Here is a 21,521-nt window from a genome sequence, read left to right on the forward strand (position 1 = left end):
ATTAAAATATTTATGATGTTAATGGAAGTCAAATACAGTTCAATATTGTTAATTTTAGTAATAAAATATTTTGAGAAGTCGATAAAATAGATTTTATAGTATATAAAAAAATCGTTTCTTTATAATCCTTTCAAATCTAGTTTATAAAGAAAATAGTAATTATCAGCAGTGGCGGGGCAAGACGTTTTATGTAGGCAAGATTGCTCCCGCGATTGATAGATGACGCAAGAGGACGGATTCTGTTGAAAGAATTTTCTGATACTCAAACTTACATTTATATACTTATAGTAGAGGAGGGGAGGGTGCTATTTTTGTAGTCACTCGAGCGTCATGGAGACCTAGTAGGTTTTTTATATTAGGTAAAGCTGATAAAAAAATAGTAAGAGCGTTTTTTATTTTAGTGGTGGGTTCAGAAACTGCAGCCATTTTAAAGTTTTGAAAAAGAAAATATATTTAGGAAATTGCTTATTTATGTCAGTTATAAATATATTTTAGACAACAAGGAATAAATCACTTAGTTTAGTGCAAAATAAAATATCTGCGAAGCTTAGTTAGGAAAATATGAAGCTTTATTTTTTTTATATTTTAAAATGTCCCTACAGGCTTACTTAACCTTTGAATCGTCAGTGCTTTATATGGAAGCTTATTTGGGGTATACTAAACATCCCCTATCCTAATCTGACAGATCCGATGACATTTCAATATAAAAAAAAAACATTAACCACGTGAGAAATCTGATTTCTATAACCTGATAACTGGACACATGTTGGAACAACAACAACAACACAAGCTTAATCTGACACGCTCGAGTTGCTCCCGAAACTCTTCCCCTCCCCAACTATTATCTATACTTACTTAAACTTTTCATTTATGAAGATAAGGGAGCATACCCATACTACGTGACCTAGTAAGTACAAAGAGTAGATATTGTTACGGTACTCGAGCCTCCTAGAAAGTTCCACTTGTTTACTTGTTTACGTGAATCGGGAATTTTATGGAATTCGTCTCGCCATATAAAAAGCCGTAGGTAGACGGCCTGGTAGTTCAGTTCGAATCGAACTATCATCAAGCGATCTTCGGAGTGAAAACAAGTGATCAATAGTGAGTGAACCAGTGAACTTACGACTCGGCAACGACCTAGGACAGTGATAGTGCTTAGTGTTTTGGACTTAGTGCTTAGTGTTTGAGACCTAGTGTTTAGTGCAGTGTTAATAAAGTCTTTCAAGAGAGTCAGCAGGTCTTTCTCTCCAAATCCTCGAACCCTAGCACGTAACAACTGGTGTCAGAAGTGGGATTTGGAGATGCCATTGACTCCGAGAGAGGACTTCAAGGGGAGTGTCAGGACAAGGGCGCAGCGAGCTGCTGGCATTGACTCCGAGAGAGGAGTGGCGGAGGCCACACCCATTGGGGACCAAGCTCCGCCCACTAAGGGACAGGCCCCACCCACTGGCCCCGCCCACTGACCACGCCCACCAGGCTCCGCCCACTTTGACTGAAGCCACGCCCACTTTCTCCGCCCACCGGGACACGCCCACTGGCCACGTCCCTCAGGCTCCGCCCACTTTGGGCGTGGCCACGCCCACTGGCTCCGCCCACCAGGCCACGCCCACTCAGGCCACGCCCACTAGCTCCGCCCACCGAGCTCCGTCTTTTCAACCCCTGCCTACTGGCTCCAGCCACCATGCATCGCCCGTAGCTTCTGCGGCCCCTCAAGTGGCTCCTCAATTACAAAGCCTAATTGAGTTAATTCAGGCTCTGCAAGAATCACAAGACCGCAAGTTCGGCGCTTTACAAGAGTCACAAGACCGTAAGCTCGGCGCTTTGCAAGAATTTCAGAAGGCTGAAATCAGAGCGATTCGAGAATCACAAGAGCAGCAAAAAGACCTCCAAGAAAAAGCGCTTGGAGCTATAAAGGATGTTAGTGACACGGTGACTAAGCTTCGTAAAGATGTCGACGTAATGGACGAACGCGTTACCGGGCTAGGAGTGGATGTGGAAAATGTAAAAAACCGGCCTCACTGAACTACAGAAGAAAGTAGTGCGCCTGGAATCCACAGGAGTCGCGGCGTCTAGTGGAGCTTCCGTAGTGGTACAAGGACCAAGAGTAAAAGTGCCACCGTACGACGGTACTACTTCTTGGAACGCTTGTCGTCAGCAATTCCAGACTGTTGCTACTGCTAACGGATGGACTGATGAACAATGCCTGACCGCTCTCACTGTTGCGCTCCGAGGGCAAGCTCTGTCAGTCCTGGAAGCACATACAGGAAATGGGTTCCAAGACCTGATGGAAGCACTTGAATCCAGATACGGGGAGCGACACCTGGAGCACGTGTTCCGTGCTCAACTTCGTGACAGAGTCCAACGCTCAGGAGAGGGACTACAACAATGGGCGTTGGAAATTGGAAAACTGGTCAAGAAGGCAAACCCAAGAGCCGATTCCAAGATGGTCGACACGAATATTGTGCAAGCATTTGTCGACGGAATCAAGGACCCGGAGGTCAGAGCTGCAGTGAGGCTACGTCACCACACCTCGCTTAAGGAAGCATTGGCGCATGCTTTGGAGGTCGAGGCTGTTCGGCGTGACATACGGCAGACCTATAAGATCCGCGAGGTCTCTGAAGAAGTCAAGGAGGTTAAGGCTCCTATAAAGAAAAGTTTTGGAGCCATGTGCTACAAGTGCGGCTAGAGGGGCCATATTCAGCTCAACTGCCCGCAGAAGGAGACCCAGATGACAAGGATGAAAAGGCTCGAGAAACAAGTAGAGGAGCTGAAGAAGCAAGGAGCTGAAGAAGCAAGGAGCTGAAGAAGCAAGGAGCTTCGTCCCCTGCCCGGGATCAGGGAAACGAATAAAAGCCAGGACTGAGGGGCGAGTACTGGCTGACGCGGAGGAAGCCCCGATAACTGTTATCTCCCAAGCATGCAGCGGGAATAGTCTTGTGATTCAGGGGACTATTAACAGGACGGATTGCAAAATGACTCTAGACACAGTAGCCTCTAGGACGATAGTGAACCCAAATCTGGTAAAAGCCGCAAGAAGACACAAGAGGAGAATTAACTGTCGGCTCCTTACTGCCTCCGGTCAGCCAATACCCGTCCTGGGAGAAATGTCAGTTACGATTAATGTAGGGGGATCCTCATACCCTCATGACGTTATCGTGGCTGAGATTATGGATGATTGCATCTTGGGCTTGGATTTCATGAAGAAACATAACTGCAGAATTAATGTCGCTGACGGAGTTTTCAAGTGTGGCGAAGAAGAAATTTTCATCCTCGAAGGCGCCTGCGGGAAAGTCGCATGTGTAAAGGAAGTCATTATACCTGGACGAGCGGAAGCTAAAGTGCTGGTGAAACTACCGCCAGCTGGAAAGAAGTCAAACAGATGCGTGTTGATCAAAGACACACCTACCAAGACATCAGCCCAAAAACTGATGACGGCGAGAACCCTTGTTAGTGGAAGCAGTAACGCTGTGGTCAGAGTTTTGAATCTTGGTGATCGCGAGATCTGCTTGAACAAAGGTGACGTAATTGGAAAGTGCGAGGAAGTTGTCTGGATGAGAAAGTGTAGTTCGATCACAGGCTCAGACTCAGCAAACACCAGCGACTATGGAATAGTGACCGAGCTACTCGATGACTGCAAGAGTAATCTGACTTATTCGCAGAGTATGAAAGCTAAGAAGTTTTTATAACGCCACGCGAATATCTTCTCCAGTCAGGAAGGCGACCTTGGAAGAACGTCGATGGTTCAGCACAGGATAGATACCGGAAGCGAGAACCCAATTCGCCAAAGAGCAAGACGGATACCCATCGCAAAGGAGAAAGAAGTTGAAGACCTTTTGGAGGACATGAGACGGCATAAGATTATTGAACCGTCTGCAAGTCCGTGGTGCTCACCTGTTGTGTTAGTGAAGAAGAAAGATGGCAGCACAAGATTTTGTGTAGATTACAGGCGTCTCAATGATGTCACTAAGAAGGACAGCTATCCATTACCTCGGATCGACGACACTCTGGATACCTTGAGTGGCATGAAATGGTTCTCGACCCTGGACCTGAAATCTGGATACTGGCAGGTGGAAGTTCATCCAAAAGACAAGGAGAAGACAGCGTTCTCCACCGGTAAAGGTTTATGGCAGTTTAACGTCATGCCCTTTGGATTGTGCAATGCACCTGCCACATTTGAGCGACTCATGGAGTGTGTACTGGCAGGCTTAGTTGGAGAGGCTTGCTTAGTATACTCGGACGACGTCATCATTGTTGGCCGCGACTTCGAGGACCATTTGCGAAACTTAGAACGAGTTTTCGCCAAAATAGAGGGGGCCAAGTTAAAGTTCAATCCGAAAAAGTGTCGTTTATTCAGGAGTAAGGTTAATTATCTCGGCCATGTTATCTCCAGTGATGGAATCCAGACGGACCCGGAGAAACTGGAAGCAGTTCAAAATTGGCCAACCCCTAAGAACAAAACCGAAGTGCGGGCATTTCTCGGCCTATGCTCCTACTATAGGCGTTTTGTTAAGGGATTCTCAGAGATAGCCAAACCCTTACATCGGCTGACAGAGGATAAACGACAGTTTATTTGGGACGAGACTTCTGAAGATTATTTTCAGAAACTGAAGAAACATCTGTGTGAAACGCCAATCCTGGGTTATCCACAACCTAATGGTCAGTTTATTGTCGACACGGACGTAAGCAACATGGCCATTGGAGGGGTGTTATCTCAAAAACAGGGTGAAAGAGAAGTTGTAATTGCATATTTCAGCAAATCATTATCTAAGCCAGAAAGAAACTACTGTGTGACAAGAAGAGAACTCTTGGCTGTTGTAAAGACGCTACAACATTTCAGCAAATATCTCATCGGCAGACAGTTTTTACTGCGAACTGATCACGCAGCCTTGAAGTGGCTACTGCAATTCAAGAACCCAGAAGGTCAAGTAGCATGATGGATTGAACAGCTCCAGGAGTACGACTTCAAGACCGAACACCGCAGCGGAAAGTCGCATGGGAATGCCGACGCACTCTCACGAAGGCCGTGTTCAGAAGACTGCAAACATTGTGTTAAGCAGGAATCTAATGAAGTGACATTAAAGTTAACGAAAACAAGGGTCCATGGGAGAATGATGCTATGAGGGAAGCTCAAGAAAGAGATGACGACCTTCGACTCCAGACTGGTTTTACACCACCCCGTTTCGAAGAAACGGGGTGGTGTAAAACCAGTCTGGAGTGAGGTTGCACCCACTGGCGCTGTCACTAAGGCGTACTGGGCGCAATGGGACAGTCTGATACTTAAAACGGAATACTCTACCGGAAATGGGAGAAGACTAACGGCAGAGAGTTCCATCTTCAGATTGTTGTCCCAAGAACGAGAGTACCGGATGTTCTCCGTGAAATGCATGATGGCGTATCAGGAGGTCATCTAGGAGTCAAGAGGACGTTAACAAAAGTGCGAGAACGATTCTACTGGTTGCATTGCCGAGATGATGTGCAGGAGTGGTGCCGCAAATGTACTACTTGCGCTGCAGTCAAGGGACCACAGACAAGGAGCCGTGGGAACCTGCACTTGTATAACGTTGGCGCACCGTGGGAACGAATTGCAGTTGACGTAGCTGGGCCATTTCCTGTAACGGAATCGGGAAACAAGTATTTTATGGTTGTCATGGATTACTTCACCAAATGGCCTGAAGTGTTCGCCATACCAAACCAGGAAGCTACAACAGTTGCTTCTAAGCTAGTCGAAGAAGTGATATCTCGCTTTGGTGTGCCTCTAGAAATCCATTCCGATCAGGGCAGGAATTTCGAATCGCAGGTCTTCCAGGAAGTGTGCAGAATTTTGGGAATGCATAAAACGAGGACCACCGCGTACCATCCACAGTCTGATGGAATGGTTGAGAGATTTAACCAGACCCTCGAGAGGCATTTGGCGAAATTGGTAGATGACAAACAAAAGGATTGGGACAAGTATATACCGCTCTTCCTTCTGTCGTACCGTACCGCCGAGCATGAGAGCATAAAAGCTACCCCGGCGTATGTCAATTACGGTAGAGAACTGCGAGTACCAGTAGACCTCTTGACAGGAGTGTCACCGGAGGAACCGAAGACCATACAAGACTATGTCTGCGATTTAAGGGAAAAGATGCGCTATATACACGCCATGGTTTAGGAAAATGGGTTACAGTCAAGTGAGAACATGAAGACCAGACCGGAAATCGAACACGAGCGGCTTCGAAGAAGGGTCACTGGTGTAGCTGCATAACCCAACTCGCCGAAAAGGGAAATCTCCAAAGTTGCAGACCAAGTGGGACAGCCCATACAAAGTGGTTACCCGATTGAATGATGTGACTTATATGATTCAAAAGCCACCAAGAGGGACCTTCAAAGTGGTGCACATAGACCGTCTGACGCGTTACCATGTCAGTAACAATGATGCTCGGGACGAGCATCTCTAAGAGGGGAGTAGTACGGTACACGGTATACCGACATGTAGTACCATCTAGCGGCAAACCAGCGAAACTGATCAGGGGACACACTACACATAAATCCCCTACTCGAAACTAGATGGCGCTAGGTGGTACATGCTCGAGCCTCCTAGAAAGTTCCACTTGTTTACTTGTTTACGTGAATCGGGAATTTTCTGGAATTCGTCTCGCCATATAAAAAGCCGTAGGTAGACGGCCTGGTAGTTCAGTTCGAATCGAACTATCATCAAGCGATCTTCGGAGTGAAAACAAGTGATCAATAGTGAGTGAACCAGTGAACTTACGACTCGGCAACGACCTAGGACAGTGATAGTGCTTAGTGTTTTGGACTTAGTGCTTAGTGTTTGAGACCTAGTGTTTAGTGCAGTGTTAATAAAGTCTTTCAAGAGAGTCAGCAGGTCTTTCTCTCATAATCCTCGAACCCTAGCACGTAACAATATCAAATGAAAACAATTCGACTCATATATTTCGTGCTTATTAAGTTATTTATTACAAAATACTCTTCGCATGTTTATAATAATTATTACTACTTAATTAATTATGGGAATAAAAATACTTTAATATCCAATAGTTTGCCAAAAAGTAATACTTGATACCAATATTTACAATAATTATTAGTACTTAATTATATATAGGAATAAAAATAACGATCACCAAAAAATACATTGATACCCAATAGTTTGCCAAAAAGCAAGACTTGACACCAATATTTAAGATAACAAAACTAAGTGATAATACTTTAGGATGTGTACGTGTTCCTGTATTAGGATGTGTGAGTTTACTGTAAAAGTGGCAGCGCTGAATGAGCAAAATTTTTTTCACTTTTGTATGGGCAAGCGCCCCAGTATAACGATTTTCTCCATACAAAAGTTAAAAAACAATTTGGTCTTTTAGCGCTGCTACTTTCACAGTAAACTCTATGTAAGAAACACATACACACCGTAAAGTATTATCACTTAGATTTATGTACATTATAGCCATCGAAAAAATGATTTAAATTGATTCAGCAGTTTTGACTTATATTCATTATTACTACCCGTGGCCCGCTGCATTGGTCGGTACCGCCGCAAAAGCAAAGTCTCGCAATTTTTAAATATGTAATATCTTCGAAAATATTCATTAAAATCATAATATTATGCTGTAAAGGGCCATATAGATCTACATAATATATTAAATTTACAATGTATTTAAAGTATTTTAACCAATACGGTATTAATGCCGTATTGGTTAAAATCGCTTCGAAAATTAGCCATTATTTGTCGTTAAAAGAAAATGACAAACTGTTATTGTGGGATATCCATATACCAATGTGGATTTTTCTGTAGAGATTTTGAATGTGTACGGTACTTGGTACATTATTTTTATAAATCTCGTAGGGTTCAGCCTGCGTTTGAAATGTAAGGGGAAAAAAAATTAAATTATTTACCACATCACATTAGAAACCCCAACAGTATTTCTCCACTATTGGAATGTTATTATACTTATAAACCTTCCTCTAGAGTGATCTATCTATTAAAGAAAACCGCATCAATATCCGTTATGACGTAGTTTTAAAGATTAAAGGGAACAAAGGGACATGAGGGAAAAAAACTTTGTTTTATAATATTTTGTGATAGTCTAAAATTACAATAGAACAATCAGAGAAATTAATTTCTAGTCAGATGGCGGACCTAAGTAATTTGGTCGCGTTTAAAGTTAAACCCAACCGACAGATCACAATTAACATTGAATTGACATGATCCGACTACATGACGTTGGTCTGTCAACTACCTAGGAATCAATTTCCTCGATGGTACCTACTAGCTATTTTAGTCACGACTGTAGTTCAAATTGTAATCGCACACCAAATAGTAAATATATGATAACCAAGCTTGACAGCTCCACCAAACTTCAAAATGCCTGATAAGTGACAGCTGTGCCTGTTTTTTTTAATGGCAATATAAGTAACCATAATAAATGCCAGTGTCAAGTATTAAATCAAGTATTAAATGGCGAAAAAATAATTGTTTGTATGACGTTTCTCTCGGCGAAATTGACTACGTGACAAAACTCTACACCCCCTCCGTGACCTCTCGTGACCGAGCGTAGTATTTTGAAGACCCCCCCCCCCCCCCCCATATGGGTCACGTAGTATGGGTATGCTCCCTAAATAGATGACGCCAGCAACTCCGTTGCGCCTAAACTCTTTATCGCGAGGGAACCGTACAATTTTCCGGGATAAAAACTATCCTATGTCCTTTCTCGGGACTCAAGTATCTCTAATGCTAAGTACTCACATACGGTTTTGCTCGATAGTTTTACTCCGAATCGAAGGAAATGATATATTTGACATATTTAATTCCATCGAGCCGGCTCGAAGAGAGCCTTCGAGCCGTCAGTTTTGGCGGTCCACACGGTGGTTATTGCTCGATTTGGAATAAAACTATCGAGCAAAACCGTATGAGAGTACTTAGCATATGACAAATTTCAGCAAAATCGGTTCAGCAGTTTGTGCGTGAAGAGGTAACAGACAGACAGACAGACAGACACACTTTCGCATTTATAATATAAGTATGGATATGAGTATCAAAACTCGTAAATTCTTTTAAAAAAATCCTCGTGGTCCTAGGTGTGCGAGGTCCAAAGGATGGCGAGGCCGATCTCTGATTATTATCAGGATAAAAAAACACGCAGTAAAGCAACAAGTATCATTATTTCGACAATATTTTGTACAAACATCATATCAACAAATATTATTATTAATTACAATAACTTATAATCTACGACCATAAAATTAACTTATTATAATACTGTATAGGAACATCACAATATACTTTTGTAACAGTAGTTCTACTATAATATTATTTAGTTTTATTTGGCAGTTTTAGGCCTTCCGACAGTATTCCTGAACGTAAAATTACACGATATAAAATATTTCATTATAGACAATACCTAGTAACAAAAAATTGGTTTTTAATTTAATTAGGTAATAAACTGTAACGAAATATTTACAATATAAATAAATGCAATATAAAAATATTTTTATTTAATTTGTTAAAATGGATTATAACCTAAAATACTTAATTTTTGATGTGTACTTGATACATACTTCATAAAATATTATATTATAGGATTTTGTAACACCTTTTTGTCTCAATGGTTAATTTATTGAGCATTTTAACCATGTAGTTTTGTAAACAGAGGCACTACTTAGAACTTATTCTATTCGATTGAACTTTGGCTTGCTTATACCCACGTTGTAAGTTTTCAAATTTGGTTAGAACTTATCGTCGTTGCAAAGATAAAACCTCTTATGTGCAGTTTTACCCAAAATGCGTTTTTTTGCATTTTTGTATTCAGAATTTCAAGAGCAACAAACTCTTACTACAAAAACTCTTATGTTCATATATAGACAATTGCCTTAGCTAGAGCTCTTTTTTAAAATATCCTATGTGTGAGCGTGCATAATACGTATAGCAAAATCTCTCATGTGCCTGAGATGACGCATAAGAGGATATTCACTGACCAATATTATTCAAATTGTTGAAAGTATTTGACAAGTTACAACACAAAATCTCTTATGTGCTTCAGATGACACTGACACAATAGACATAACTACTGAGGTTTCGCTCACCGTTTTTATTCAAATGGGGATTGTCCATTTTTTTTAATTTTGCTCATTACAAAAACATTTCGAGGAATAAGGTCAGTGATCGTTTTTCTGTATATAAACGAAAATAATACCCATTAGTTACTTTTGAACAAATATGTTTAACCTTTGTTTGACCTTCAATGGCGTTAAATTAGCACTTTTGGTAAGCTTCTCGTATCAGCTTTCACATAATGAGAACTTGCATTTGACGAACCAGCCATTATAAATAAGATTGAAAGGAAAAAACATACTGCAGAGGTCAATTATTGACCGCCGATGATGACGTCAGAGCGAAACTTTAAAAATTTATTGAGAAAAAACTAGCCAATGAATTTCAAAATTATTTAATTTATATTCTTAAAATACCCTATTTTAACGAAAAAAATAAAATAAAAAGTACATGTGATTTTGCAAGTTACTACTGATCTTATGTGAAGTTATGTGATCTTACTTCTTAGTACGCATAGATGTCGCGCCTTCTTTAGACAGAGAGCGAAATAATTAATCGACGCATTGGAAGTGAGACGGAACGAAAACAAATGCACCACACCCTGTGATTACACCACTACTAGTTCGAGGCCACCTTCAGTGCAGTTTTAAACTGTCGCGTAGATTTTTTTATGAGCCTGTGTTATCCCACTGCTAGACAAAGGCCTCCCCCAAGGTCTGCCATCTGTCTCGCTCAAACGCCACCGCAGGTCGGCCTGGTTTGTAGACATCCAGTTCATCTCGCCATTTCCGTCCTCTGGAACCATTTCAGTCCCACTTGAATTTTGCAGCTTTCATGCCGACGCGACGTCTTTAACACCTGTTTTGGAGCGCAGCGTGCTGTTTTTTATTCGGTCAGTTAGTCTTACACCTAACATGCTGCGCTCCATTGCTCTTTGACAAAAACCCCGAGCTGGAACCTTTGCGAGTCGGTCAAGGACGAGGTCTGAGCACCGTAGCAGAATACACGTCATGTCGACGAGTCTGCGTTTCAGGGAGATTGGCAAATCTCCCTTCATCAGCGTCTTCATGGACCAGTAGCTCTTCCAAGCGTTTTAAATTCGACGATTGACTTCCTTTCCTAGTCTTTTGTTAAAGGAGACTGGCCCAAGTAGATATTATACTCGTCGACATATTTTAATTCTTGCCCGCGTGGAAATATCTACCGTTATTTCTTTCATTGTAATTGAGCAGTTGTATTTAGAAAAAGGTCATACGATGATGGAAGTGGACAGTGTCCATTGAACTATTGAACAGTACATCAAACCTCCTATTTACGCGCCTAGTGATTACGTATATCGAAAGCAGCAAGCTCGACCAAAATACCCGTTCGAAGTTAAAATTTAACATCCTCTTCCTCACTGTAGTGGCACCTAGGCGATGGTTTCCTCCTGCCCGTATGGTGCAGGTAATGACCAAAGGTAAGGGCGTCCCTCGAATGTGTGATCCCTTGTTGTAGTATCGACCAGATCGCTTTCACAGTTCGGCAGCTGGCAGTTGGGAAGGTTGGGAAGGACCTGTTGGCGCCATTGGGATAGCACACTCTCCTCCATATCCCTGCGATGTGCAGTAATGCTGCCGCAAAGGCGGCGCTTCGAGGGTCCAAATAAAAACTTGGCCTACGTCGTTTCGACTGCGACCCGAAGCCCTAACGTTTCTATAAGCAGCACCACCTGAGCCACCTGAGACACCCAATTTTTTTATTTAGAAGGGCGCCACTTCTGGTTTTCGCACCGCCTGAAAATTTGGCTAGGACCGGCACTGTGTTAAATCAGTGAGTTCTTTCTTAATTACGAAGAACTCGAAACAAACTTCAAATCTATACGTCCCGGCGAAAAGGGAGATCCAGTCGTGGTAGACATAAGAGGGCTGAAATATACGCCAGATGGTTCTGTGCTTTATAAGTTGCGCCATAATGATGAGTGGACCACCTTACCATAGCGAAAAGCTACTAGGGTCAGGATTGCGAATCCAGAAAAATTATATTCGCAGTCACCAAATTATTTGTAAGTCCGTCTGTTTGTCAGTCTCTCTGTCTGTCTCCATGCTGATAACTCAATAACGGCTATAGCTAGACTTCTGAAACTTCACAGATTGTGTATATCTGTTGCCGCTATAAAAACAAAATAAAATTGAAATTTAAGGGGGCTTCTAAACTACATTTTTTTGGCATTTTTTGCTTGATATCAATAATGGCAATAAATAGGCACTTGAAATTTTCAGAGAATACTTAAATATATGTGTACTTTAAAAATTAATAACAATATTTAAATAAAATAAAAAATTAAAGGGGGGCCATATACCATACAAAAACACAAAATTTTGCTAAATATTGCTCTATAGCGGTACGGAACCCTTCGCGCGTGAGTCCAACTCGCACTTGGCTGATTATTTTTAATTTAGTAAGTTTTGTGAATGGTTAAAATATCTTAGTTGCAAGAAGAAAACACAAAAAAATTATGCAGAATATCTCTGTAACAAAATCTCTTATGTGCAGCGGAATCGTTAAAAAAATGCTTTTCAGGCTTTTCTAAACATTTATTACTGATAATTATATCCATAAATATCCATTTGTAAATGCTAAATGTATCTGCATTAAAAAAATTACAAATCTTCTTACGTTTTTTTTCAGTAGACAGTTATCGTTTTTTTTGGAAACTTAAAAATGTCACATGAGAGATTTTATCTTTGCAACGACGTTATGTCAATAATTAATTAACATCAATACGTGATTATTGAACACCTCTTAAAATAGCGCAAATTTTGCAAAAGCGCGGTTATAATGATAAAGGCATTATGTTTTAAATAAAATATATCCCTGTCCTTCTCCTATGTATTTTGTCTCTGCGACATCGCATTGCGATAAGACTGCGCATAATTTTAAGGCCAGTCAGGAAACGTGGCCTATGGGTATAACAATTAACAACTACCAATACGTCATACCATGTGATCAACTTACGGCTGCCTTTACTAATGCTCTAACTCCTCGTCCCACGAAATTGCGATCCTTTTTGGCTGGTCTATTTTGTGAAACGCTACCTTTACGATCCGTTAATAAGCCGCTCTAACCACCAAGTTAATGCTCGAGATCATTCTTGGGATGGCGTTTTATTTAACACTGTCAGGTCGAGACTTGACCTAATTATTTAACTAATGAAATTATTATAATAAAATGTCATATATTTTAAGACTCTCATAGCTCATCAGCCCAGAGTAGGTATGTTATAACGGAGCGGTTTTTAATATGGGCCTACATCAAAGTGTATATAGCAAGTTGGCAACACTGTCAAATCCTGGTGACGGGCGGCGGCGGCGGCGGGGGCTGGCAACACCGCGGCGCCGCGCACTGCTTTGCGCACGGACAAGAGCACGCCACGTTCGCGAACTCAACTAATAAGTTCTCTTCTTCTGATCCTAAAAAAATATAAATATATTAAGAGCTCACCTGACTCTAAAAATCAAACATCGTCCTTCTCTCTTCACACTCATGCCCGTCTTTTATATGTCAGGTGAAAAAGGACGGCGCGGAATCATCGCCGAGTTAGTTTTACTTGAATAAAAGACGAACTATAATGATTATGAAAAAAGTGTTTTGAGCAAATTTAGGTTTTATCAATACCTTTTTAGATATTAAAAAATATTAAAGAAAAGACAGCAAACTTCGAAGATCCAAGCAAAAATGTGTCTAAAACAAGGTTTTTTGTAAAAAAGAAACTATCGAGCATTTTTTGAGTAATCGTGTTTTCGTCTTGAGCATTTAATCTTTATGAACTGAAGTTACTTGTGTCAAAAAATCAGTTTTCTAGACCTTACAGATTTTGAGATCTAGGTTAAAGTATGTAGTCAAGTTAGGGTCATATGGGCTCTTAATGTAAGACGACAATACGCGGCAGCGGAGCGGCGCGACACTCACGACCGCACTCAGATATTTTAAGATTAAACATCTCTCTCTCTCCTCTCAGAAACTCCAATATTTTAATGAAGATTTTGACAGATGTATGGGGTTTATGTCAAAATCTTCATAATATTATATCTAACGTTTTGTGTTACGCAGCGGCTAGCGCTTAGCCGCTGCCGCGTAGTGCGGCTTAGCCCATAATTTATGATTTCATACAAATAATATTTGGCCGCCACGCTTCGCGTCGCTCCACTGCAGTGTAGTGTCGCTTAAAGTACGGTAGGGCCTTTAGCGTCAATTCATGACATTTCTCAACAAGTTGTTAAGAAGTTACCACAATAGAAATTAGTACAATTTGGAATTACTGACTATACAAATACATTGTATCTCAGGTCTGACCAATCAAAATATTATTTAATCAGCGTGTATCTCATCAAGTTCCGTTGTTTTCGTCTATCACTTGACTTTTCTGTTGTACCAGCCAAAGACAAGCAGACCTTGCACCTACAATTATTCGCTTTGTAAATATTTTTATCACTGTGTGTTTTATATTAGGTAATATATATATTTACCGGTCTTGGAAGTGAACAGAAACTCTGGCTGTAGTGTGACCAGGCCGATGCCGTGTCGCTTGAACACGTCGCACACGAGCGCCGAGCTGCGGAGGTAGTCCTGGAAATACAAATCGTAAACTCTAACGACCACGCTCAGATACATTTAACGATAACTGACCTTTAATTTGATGAATAGTTTGACAGAAAATGTATTTTTTAAATTTAAGTTAAGTGATCATTAAAAATCTCTAAGTGCAGTTGGTATAGTTACTGGTCTACCAGAATCTGATGACAAATTTTGACGGCAGATTTTCAAAAAATATCCTTGATCATTGGATAAATTTTTATATTTGCATGTTTCACACGCAGAATAAAGTCGCTAAAGGAAAAAAAAAGGATCAAAATTTTTTATTCCTATTACCCCGGTATTGCTAGAGTCAATTTATTTTCTCACTTTTTGCCATCAGACTATGGTAGACCTATAGTAAGTTCAACACCCTGGTGGACTAACAAACTTTTTTGTGAGGTATCCCAAGTCCATTTCTATACCTAAGCTTCAGGTTTCAGCCCTTGCATTTCGAAGACAGTAATCTAAATAACTGCCATTACATATTAAACACATTTCTAAAGAACCAAACCCTTGAAACTGACCTCGGGTGATTCATAAGCGACGTGAGCGGTGGCGACCAGCTTGTCTCTGTGCAGCTGCCACACGTGCAGCTCGTGTATTGCGCGCACACCGGGCACGCGCAGCGCTGCCGCCCGCAGCGCGCCTGCCCCGAGCCCCTCCGGTACGGTTTGCAGCAGTATCAGCCCAGCCGATCGCACTGTACGGTACAAACAGTTAATATCTTTGTCACACACATTAGGTACTACTTAGATCTTAGATAAATTATTGGTCTCGAGCGCGCGCGCGAGACCAATCATTTATCTAAGACTTAGATGATGCCCGCGCCGAAAACCACACATTTTTCCGGGATAAAAACTATCATATTATGTCCTTTCCCCACACTCAAAGTATCTGTAACTATAAGTTCCGTTTCCATCCGTCAAGAGTGAATAGGTAACAGACATACACACTTTCGCATTTATGACATAAGACATCAGTAAGATATCGCAATAGCAATCTGAGAATCGAACAATAGAATCGAAATGCAGCTCCGAGGTAGCAGAATTGGATTGAGTTTAGATTTTCAGGGGTTCTTGAATGTAGGTGGAGAAATATTAGTCGAATTACGTAATATTTGCAGAAAATAAGTATATTTTTTTAAAAAGGTACTAGAATCTAGACGCTCCGCGCGGATTCGCCCGCGTAAATTATAGGAATTTCACGAAAACCGCCCATTTTCCCGCAAAAAATAGCCTATGTCCCTTCACGTGGTCTACTCTACATCTTCGCTCCTATTGGTCTTAGCGTGATATTTTATAGCATATAGCCTCCTTGATAAATTATTGTCTATCTAATACTAAAATAATTTTTCAAATCGGACCAGTAGTTCCTGAGATAAGCGCGTTCAAGCAAACAAACAACCAAACTTTTCAGCTTTATAATATTAGTAAAACATTTCGGTAGGGTCGGAACTGTGAATTGTAAGTCAGTGCCTTCACACGGTATTTAGAAGACGCGGTTACTGAGAAACGTAATTAATGTTTTACACGGTATTTAGAAGTTCATACTCGTGATTCGCCAAACTGTGTAGCAAAACGACACGGCGCGATTATGCGCTTGGAATGTATATATCTACTCGAATGACAGGCAAGAGAACCATACAAAGCTCGAAACTGGTTTTGTTTTGTTTCTGTAATCGTCATTCCTGTGATGAATTTATTCTTAGAATGTTGTATTTTTTTCATGAATACCAAAGATCAATCCGTTCCCACTAATGGCATCATTGAGCCTTTAGCCATGTTGCGACTTCTAATTTGATGACAATCGAATGTCGCCAGAAAGAAAAGCCCATGGGCGACGGTATGTGCAATAGTCATGCCCAATTGTCGTTCCTACAAAAATATGACATGGACGGGCACCCTTATCTTAGGATCAATTCAGACCGCAACGCGACGCGTACTATGCATTTCTAAATTTGTACTTACTGAATCGACGGTCTGAATTTACCCTTAGGTATAAGTACTCACTAAAGGGGTAGTTGAATATGACGAGCAGGATGGCGGCGGCGGCGGACATGGCGGGGTCGGCGATCTTGGCCGGCAGTAGCTCCCACTCCAGGTTCATGCCCGCGCCCATCACGAACAGGCTGCCTGGGGAAATACACATCAGTTTTAACCCGAAGATTGTTATAAGTTACCAAACTCCTTTCTTTCGTGGCCCACTTTCAAGGTGTTCGTGCATACTGCGGACCCCCTGAAGCACCCCCCCCCCCCCCCCACAATACTAATCCATGAAACTTGCACTGATTTTATGTAAAAGCTTCGCTGTGCTTTGTAACAAATCATCTGCCTATGCCAGGGATGGCGAACCATCAGAAAAGTGGCACGTTGATAAGGCAGGATTCGCCATCCCTGGCCTATGCTTTCTTCTAATAAGAGAAATAATTAATCAAGCCTACACAAAGGTTCTTCACTGCTAACCAAATTAATTTGGTTAGCAGCAGGACCCCCGCCTACAATAATTGTGGACCCGTGGACCCCCGTCTAGTCTCGCGTGGACCCCCATGGACCACTTTGGGAATTACTGACCAGGAGTATGTTTATCAATGCCACGTCCACGGAGAAATACCACGTCCTCACAGAAAACCGGAGTGAAACAGCGCTTCGCCGAGTCAGTGAGTTTACCGGAGGCTCAATCCCCTACCCTATTCCCTTCCCTACCCTTTCCGTTCCCTTTCCATCCCTACCTTCCCCTATTACCCTATTCCCTCTTCCCTCTTAAAAGGCCGGCAACGCACCTGCAGCTCTTCTGATGCTGCGAGTGTCCATGGGTGACGGAAGTTGCTTTCCATCAGGTGACCCGTTTGCTCGTTTGCCCCCTTATTTCATTAAAAAAAAATGCTGGACAATGTGTCCGCATGTCTTGACTCTAGTCTCTACTCTCTACTCACTGGCGATATCAGCGGGTGCGTACGCGAGCACCGGCTCCCCCGCGCCCGTTTTCAGCACCACCTCGCCGCCTTCCGTCATACTGAGCCTCCGGCTGTAGCTTAGCTCACGTCCTGTAAATAATAACATATACTTGAGTATCCACTACATAATTACTAGACTTTGAGAAAACGTTGGTCATTGGTCAAAGTGCCGGGATTCTCGTGGAAGACTTGAAGGAGACGTAAAGTCTGAGAACAATAATTTACGTCAGCAGCTTAGCAGATCCAAACATTTGGCACTATAAAGAGCTCAAAACTCTCATAGTTAGGTATTAATTATTAAGATGACCTTAACCATAATATGAATGACTCAAGTCTAATCCAATCCATCTTACCCGCCAACAGCATATAGTTAATCGCGTACAGCAGTAGCCCTATGACGCCGCATCCCAGTATCAGTTTCGGGTAGAGCGGCGGTTGGCCGTGGGAGGAGTGCACTGCGAGCTGGAGCGCGTTAACCACCAGGGTTAAGGCGAAGGACGCGAACAGCACGTGAACGGACAGCCGGCCGACGACCTCGATGCGGGCCCAGCCGAAAGTGTTGCGGAGTCGCCCCTCGTGGCCCTCGCCTTCGTCCGCGCGCTCGTACTGAAACAAGATGGCGATCATGTTAGTAGTCAGATACTTATTATTAGAGAGAAGTATCAAGAATATTATTAATACCTTTCGCTAACTACAATGATTATTAGGTTACAGTTCAGTACCTCGATCTGCTGTTTTGACAAGTGAAATTTTTAAATAACTAAAATTTAACATTATCAGTGGCGGCCTTACCCATTATGAGGCCCCAGGTGGAAGGTCTTTGCGAGGCCCTGGGCGGCAGCTCTTTGCGAGGACCTTTGTCTTACGAAAAAATACCTTGCGAGGCTCCTGCAAGAGGTAGGCCCCGGGCGATTGCCCTTTCCGCCACCCCCTAGGGCCACCACTGAACATTGAAAGTACCTTGTATGCCAGCAACGTGGTGATGAGGCCGACGAGACGGCAGAGGGCGTGGCAGGCGTCGACGAGCAGCGTGGGCGAGTGAGTGACGTGCGCCGCGAACAGCCGCCCGCTGAAACCGCCTACCGCCACCACCAGAGCGAGCAACGACCGCGGCGGCGGCAGCCACTGCAGCCACTCCTTCATCGCCATTGCACCAACTACCAAATATATCATAAGTACTTCAACAATAGGATTAAGGGCCTGTTTCACCACTTCCTGATAAGTGTCGAATAGGCTACATGCACAAGTCACAACTCATCTGACAGATACTCCATAATCTGTCGACTGTCAAGTTAAGTGGTGGATAGCCTATCCGGCACTTATCAGGAAGAGGTGAAATAGCCCCTAAGAAGGACGAACATTAAAAAAATGTACACGCTGTGGTGTAACAAAACAAAGTGATAATTACGTGTAGGGTGTATACGTGTCCCTGATATAAAGTTCAGTGTTAAAAACAAGGGACACATCACACAATATTATAATATACAACCAAAAGTAACTATTATCACTTTTTTACACCCTGTATGGGTATAATATAGTAACCAAATAAGTCAAAAAGTAAGACAATAGAAAAAAAACATATTTTTTTTACAGTTACTGTGCAGTTACTGACTTTCAAGACGTGTGGCAGCTTAGTGCCAGTCGATGAGGCGTTTTACGCGCGAAGTCCATACATACGCGCGTTTCAATTTGTATTCCAGAGAGACAGGCTCTAGCGCGTAACCTAAATCCAATTCCAAACTAAAAGGTAACTATTTCACACTGGCCCTCTTGTTTATGTAGGGTACTACGGAGTCCCTACCTACTAGGTACTATACAAGTATAATTTTGCAAGTGGCTTTTAAAACTTTAACGCTGCCTATGCGTCACTTTGAATAGGTAACATATTCTAGGTACTTCGCATTCACGCCTTACGGTAATGGCATTAACACGCCAAAAAATACTTGCGAGGTGTATTTTTTAATGAAATAAAGGGGGCAAACGAGCAAACGGGTCACCCGATGGAAAGCAACTTCAGAACAATCAGAAGAGCTGCAAGTGCGTTGCCGGCCTTTTAAGAGGGAACAGGGTAATAGGGGAGGGTAAGGAAGGAAAGGGAAGGGAATAGGGGAGAGTAGAGAAGGGAAGGGAAGAGCATAGGGGAGGGTAGGGAAGAGAATAGGGTAGGGGATTGGGCCTCCGGTAAACTCACTCACTCGGCGAAACACAGCGCAAGCGCTGTTTCACGCCTGTTTTCTGTGAGAACGTGGTATTTCTCCGGTCGAGCCGGCCCATTCGTGCCGAAGCATGGCTCTCCCACGTATTAAAGCATACAATGTAAAGTTATCACAACACCTACTAATCTGTATTCTACTCGATTGTAATCTACTCGATTTGAAAATTATCATTTTGCTAAGAATTATACCGACTGCACCGTCTGCACCCTTGTTTAATTTTTTATGTAAGTATCTTAGATGCACTCTTATAACGATACAATATTATTATGTTAATTGTTTGTGTTAATGAGACTAGAAACTGCGCGTTGAAATTCGTGTGCCAAACTTCTGTAATGCTGAAAATGAAACAAATTAATCTAGCAAATGATGAAACTCTCGAGGTAAGCCACTGAAGCAGTTTCTTATTATAGGGCAGGGGTCACCAATTAGTTTCGCTCGGGGTCCGTTTTAAGACATGAAATGACCTTCGCGGTCCACACATTTTATATAAAAAAATTAAACAAAGGTAATTACGGAAATAAGTTACAAAGGTATTTTTTAGATATCAATGAGAAAAGTAACCATTTTTTGTAGCTAATTATCTCTCTGAAGTTTGGAGTGAAATATTGATGCAAACTATAGATATTGACATTAAATCCTGGAGATGTTGAAGTCCTAAGATGAACGAAGATCATCTTCGAACATGCTTGGTCCGCACACAATGGGTCGGCGGTCCGGATGCGGACCGCGGTCCGCCATTTGGTGACCCCTGTTATAGGGAATGATAAGAAACTGCAGTTTCTTATTATAGGATGAATGAAATTATTTTAGGGTCTTCCATAATATATTATAGAGTTAACCGTGAATCGATTGCAAATGGCTATCCTTTGATCATATTATAATTCATAGATGAAGATAATTTTAAAATTACCTTGTCGCCGTTATTTTCCTCCGCTGAATTCGAACCCACGTACCTAGCGCGACGCGCTCTAGCGACTGAGCTATTCGATAGAGATTATTTTTACACAGCGTCTAGTGCAATTTTTAGGGTTCCGTAGTCAACAAGGAACCCTTATATTATGTAGTTTCGGTTTGTTCGTCCGTCTGTCTGTCCATCTGTCCGTCCGTCCGTCTGTCCGCGGTATTACGCAGATACTATAATAAGAGACATACAAATCCGAAATTCGGCATGAATGCACATCTTAATGATGCCAACAAAATGGTATAAATATTGTATCATTGGGTATAAGTATATTTTTTTTACGGTAGGTCCTTTACACATCAATGCGGGACTGATTTATTTTTAGCGTCCGGGTGGACGCGAAAAAAATACTATCTAAAGACACCCCACGCGGTGAGATAGTTTTTTTTTTTAATTACGAATATTCTATACAATGGCTGCTGTTTAGCATTGGTGATCTATTCCACATAAAATTGGAGTTAATAATGCAGTTTTATTCTTTAGAACATAAAGTTTACGACAGTGAAATCCATTTTTTTTAAAAACCCACTGTAGCATAATATTCTAGAGTACAAAAATGGTTAATGCTTATATTCCTCTAAGTGAGGTTTTGTATATAGCATTTATGTACTATGTTTCTACAATGATTTGCGCTTAAACCGCTGAACCGATTTTGATAAAAATTTGTATGCAGATACTTTGAATCAATTTAACGACATTAGATACTTTTGTCCCGGAAAATGTACG

General features: G+C 41.9%; 1 protein-coding gene across 2 annotated transcripts in view; it reads right to left on the reverse strand.

Annotated features, from left to right (window-relative positions):
• Positions 1-9,557: 9,557 nt before the first annotated feature.
• The window catches only part of LOC121728942 (zinc transporter 1), a 33,134-nt gene continuing 21,170 nt past the window's right edge, over positions 9,558-21,521 (reverse strand). The window contains exons 2-9 of one of the 2 annotated variants that reach the window (XR_006035893.1): positions 18,579-18,775; positions 17,972-18,224; positions 17,598-17,708; positions 16,675-16,797; positions 15,190-15,365; positions 14,557-14,656; positions 12,785-13,500; positions 9,558-9,729 (exon numbers count right to left, since the gene is read on the reverse strand). Coding sequence is in view for 1 of the 2 variants with exons in the window: in XM_042117283.1 (XP_041973217.1) it covers positions 13,373-13,500; positions 14,557-14,656; positions 15,190-15,365; positions 16,675-16,797; positions 17,598-17,708; positions 17,972-18,224; positions 18,579-18,767 (1,080 nt within the window). In the remaining variant the exon portion in view is untranslated. Of the gene's footprint in view, positions 9,730-12,745; positions 13,501-14,556; positions 14,657-15,189; positions 15,366-16,674; positions 16,798-17,597; positions 17,709-17,971; positions 18,225-18,578; positions 18,776-21,521 lie in introns of those variants that run through there. The other variant, XM_042117283.1, reaches the window with a different exon arrangement.

The sequence above is a fragment of the Aricia agestis genome, chromosome 7 (genome assembly GCF_905147365.1).
Source record: "Aricia agestis chromosome 7, ilAriAges1.1, whole genome shotgun sequence".
NCBI lineage: Eukaryota > Metazoa > Arthropoda > Insecta > Lepidoptera > Lycaenidae > Aricia > Aricia agestis.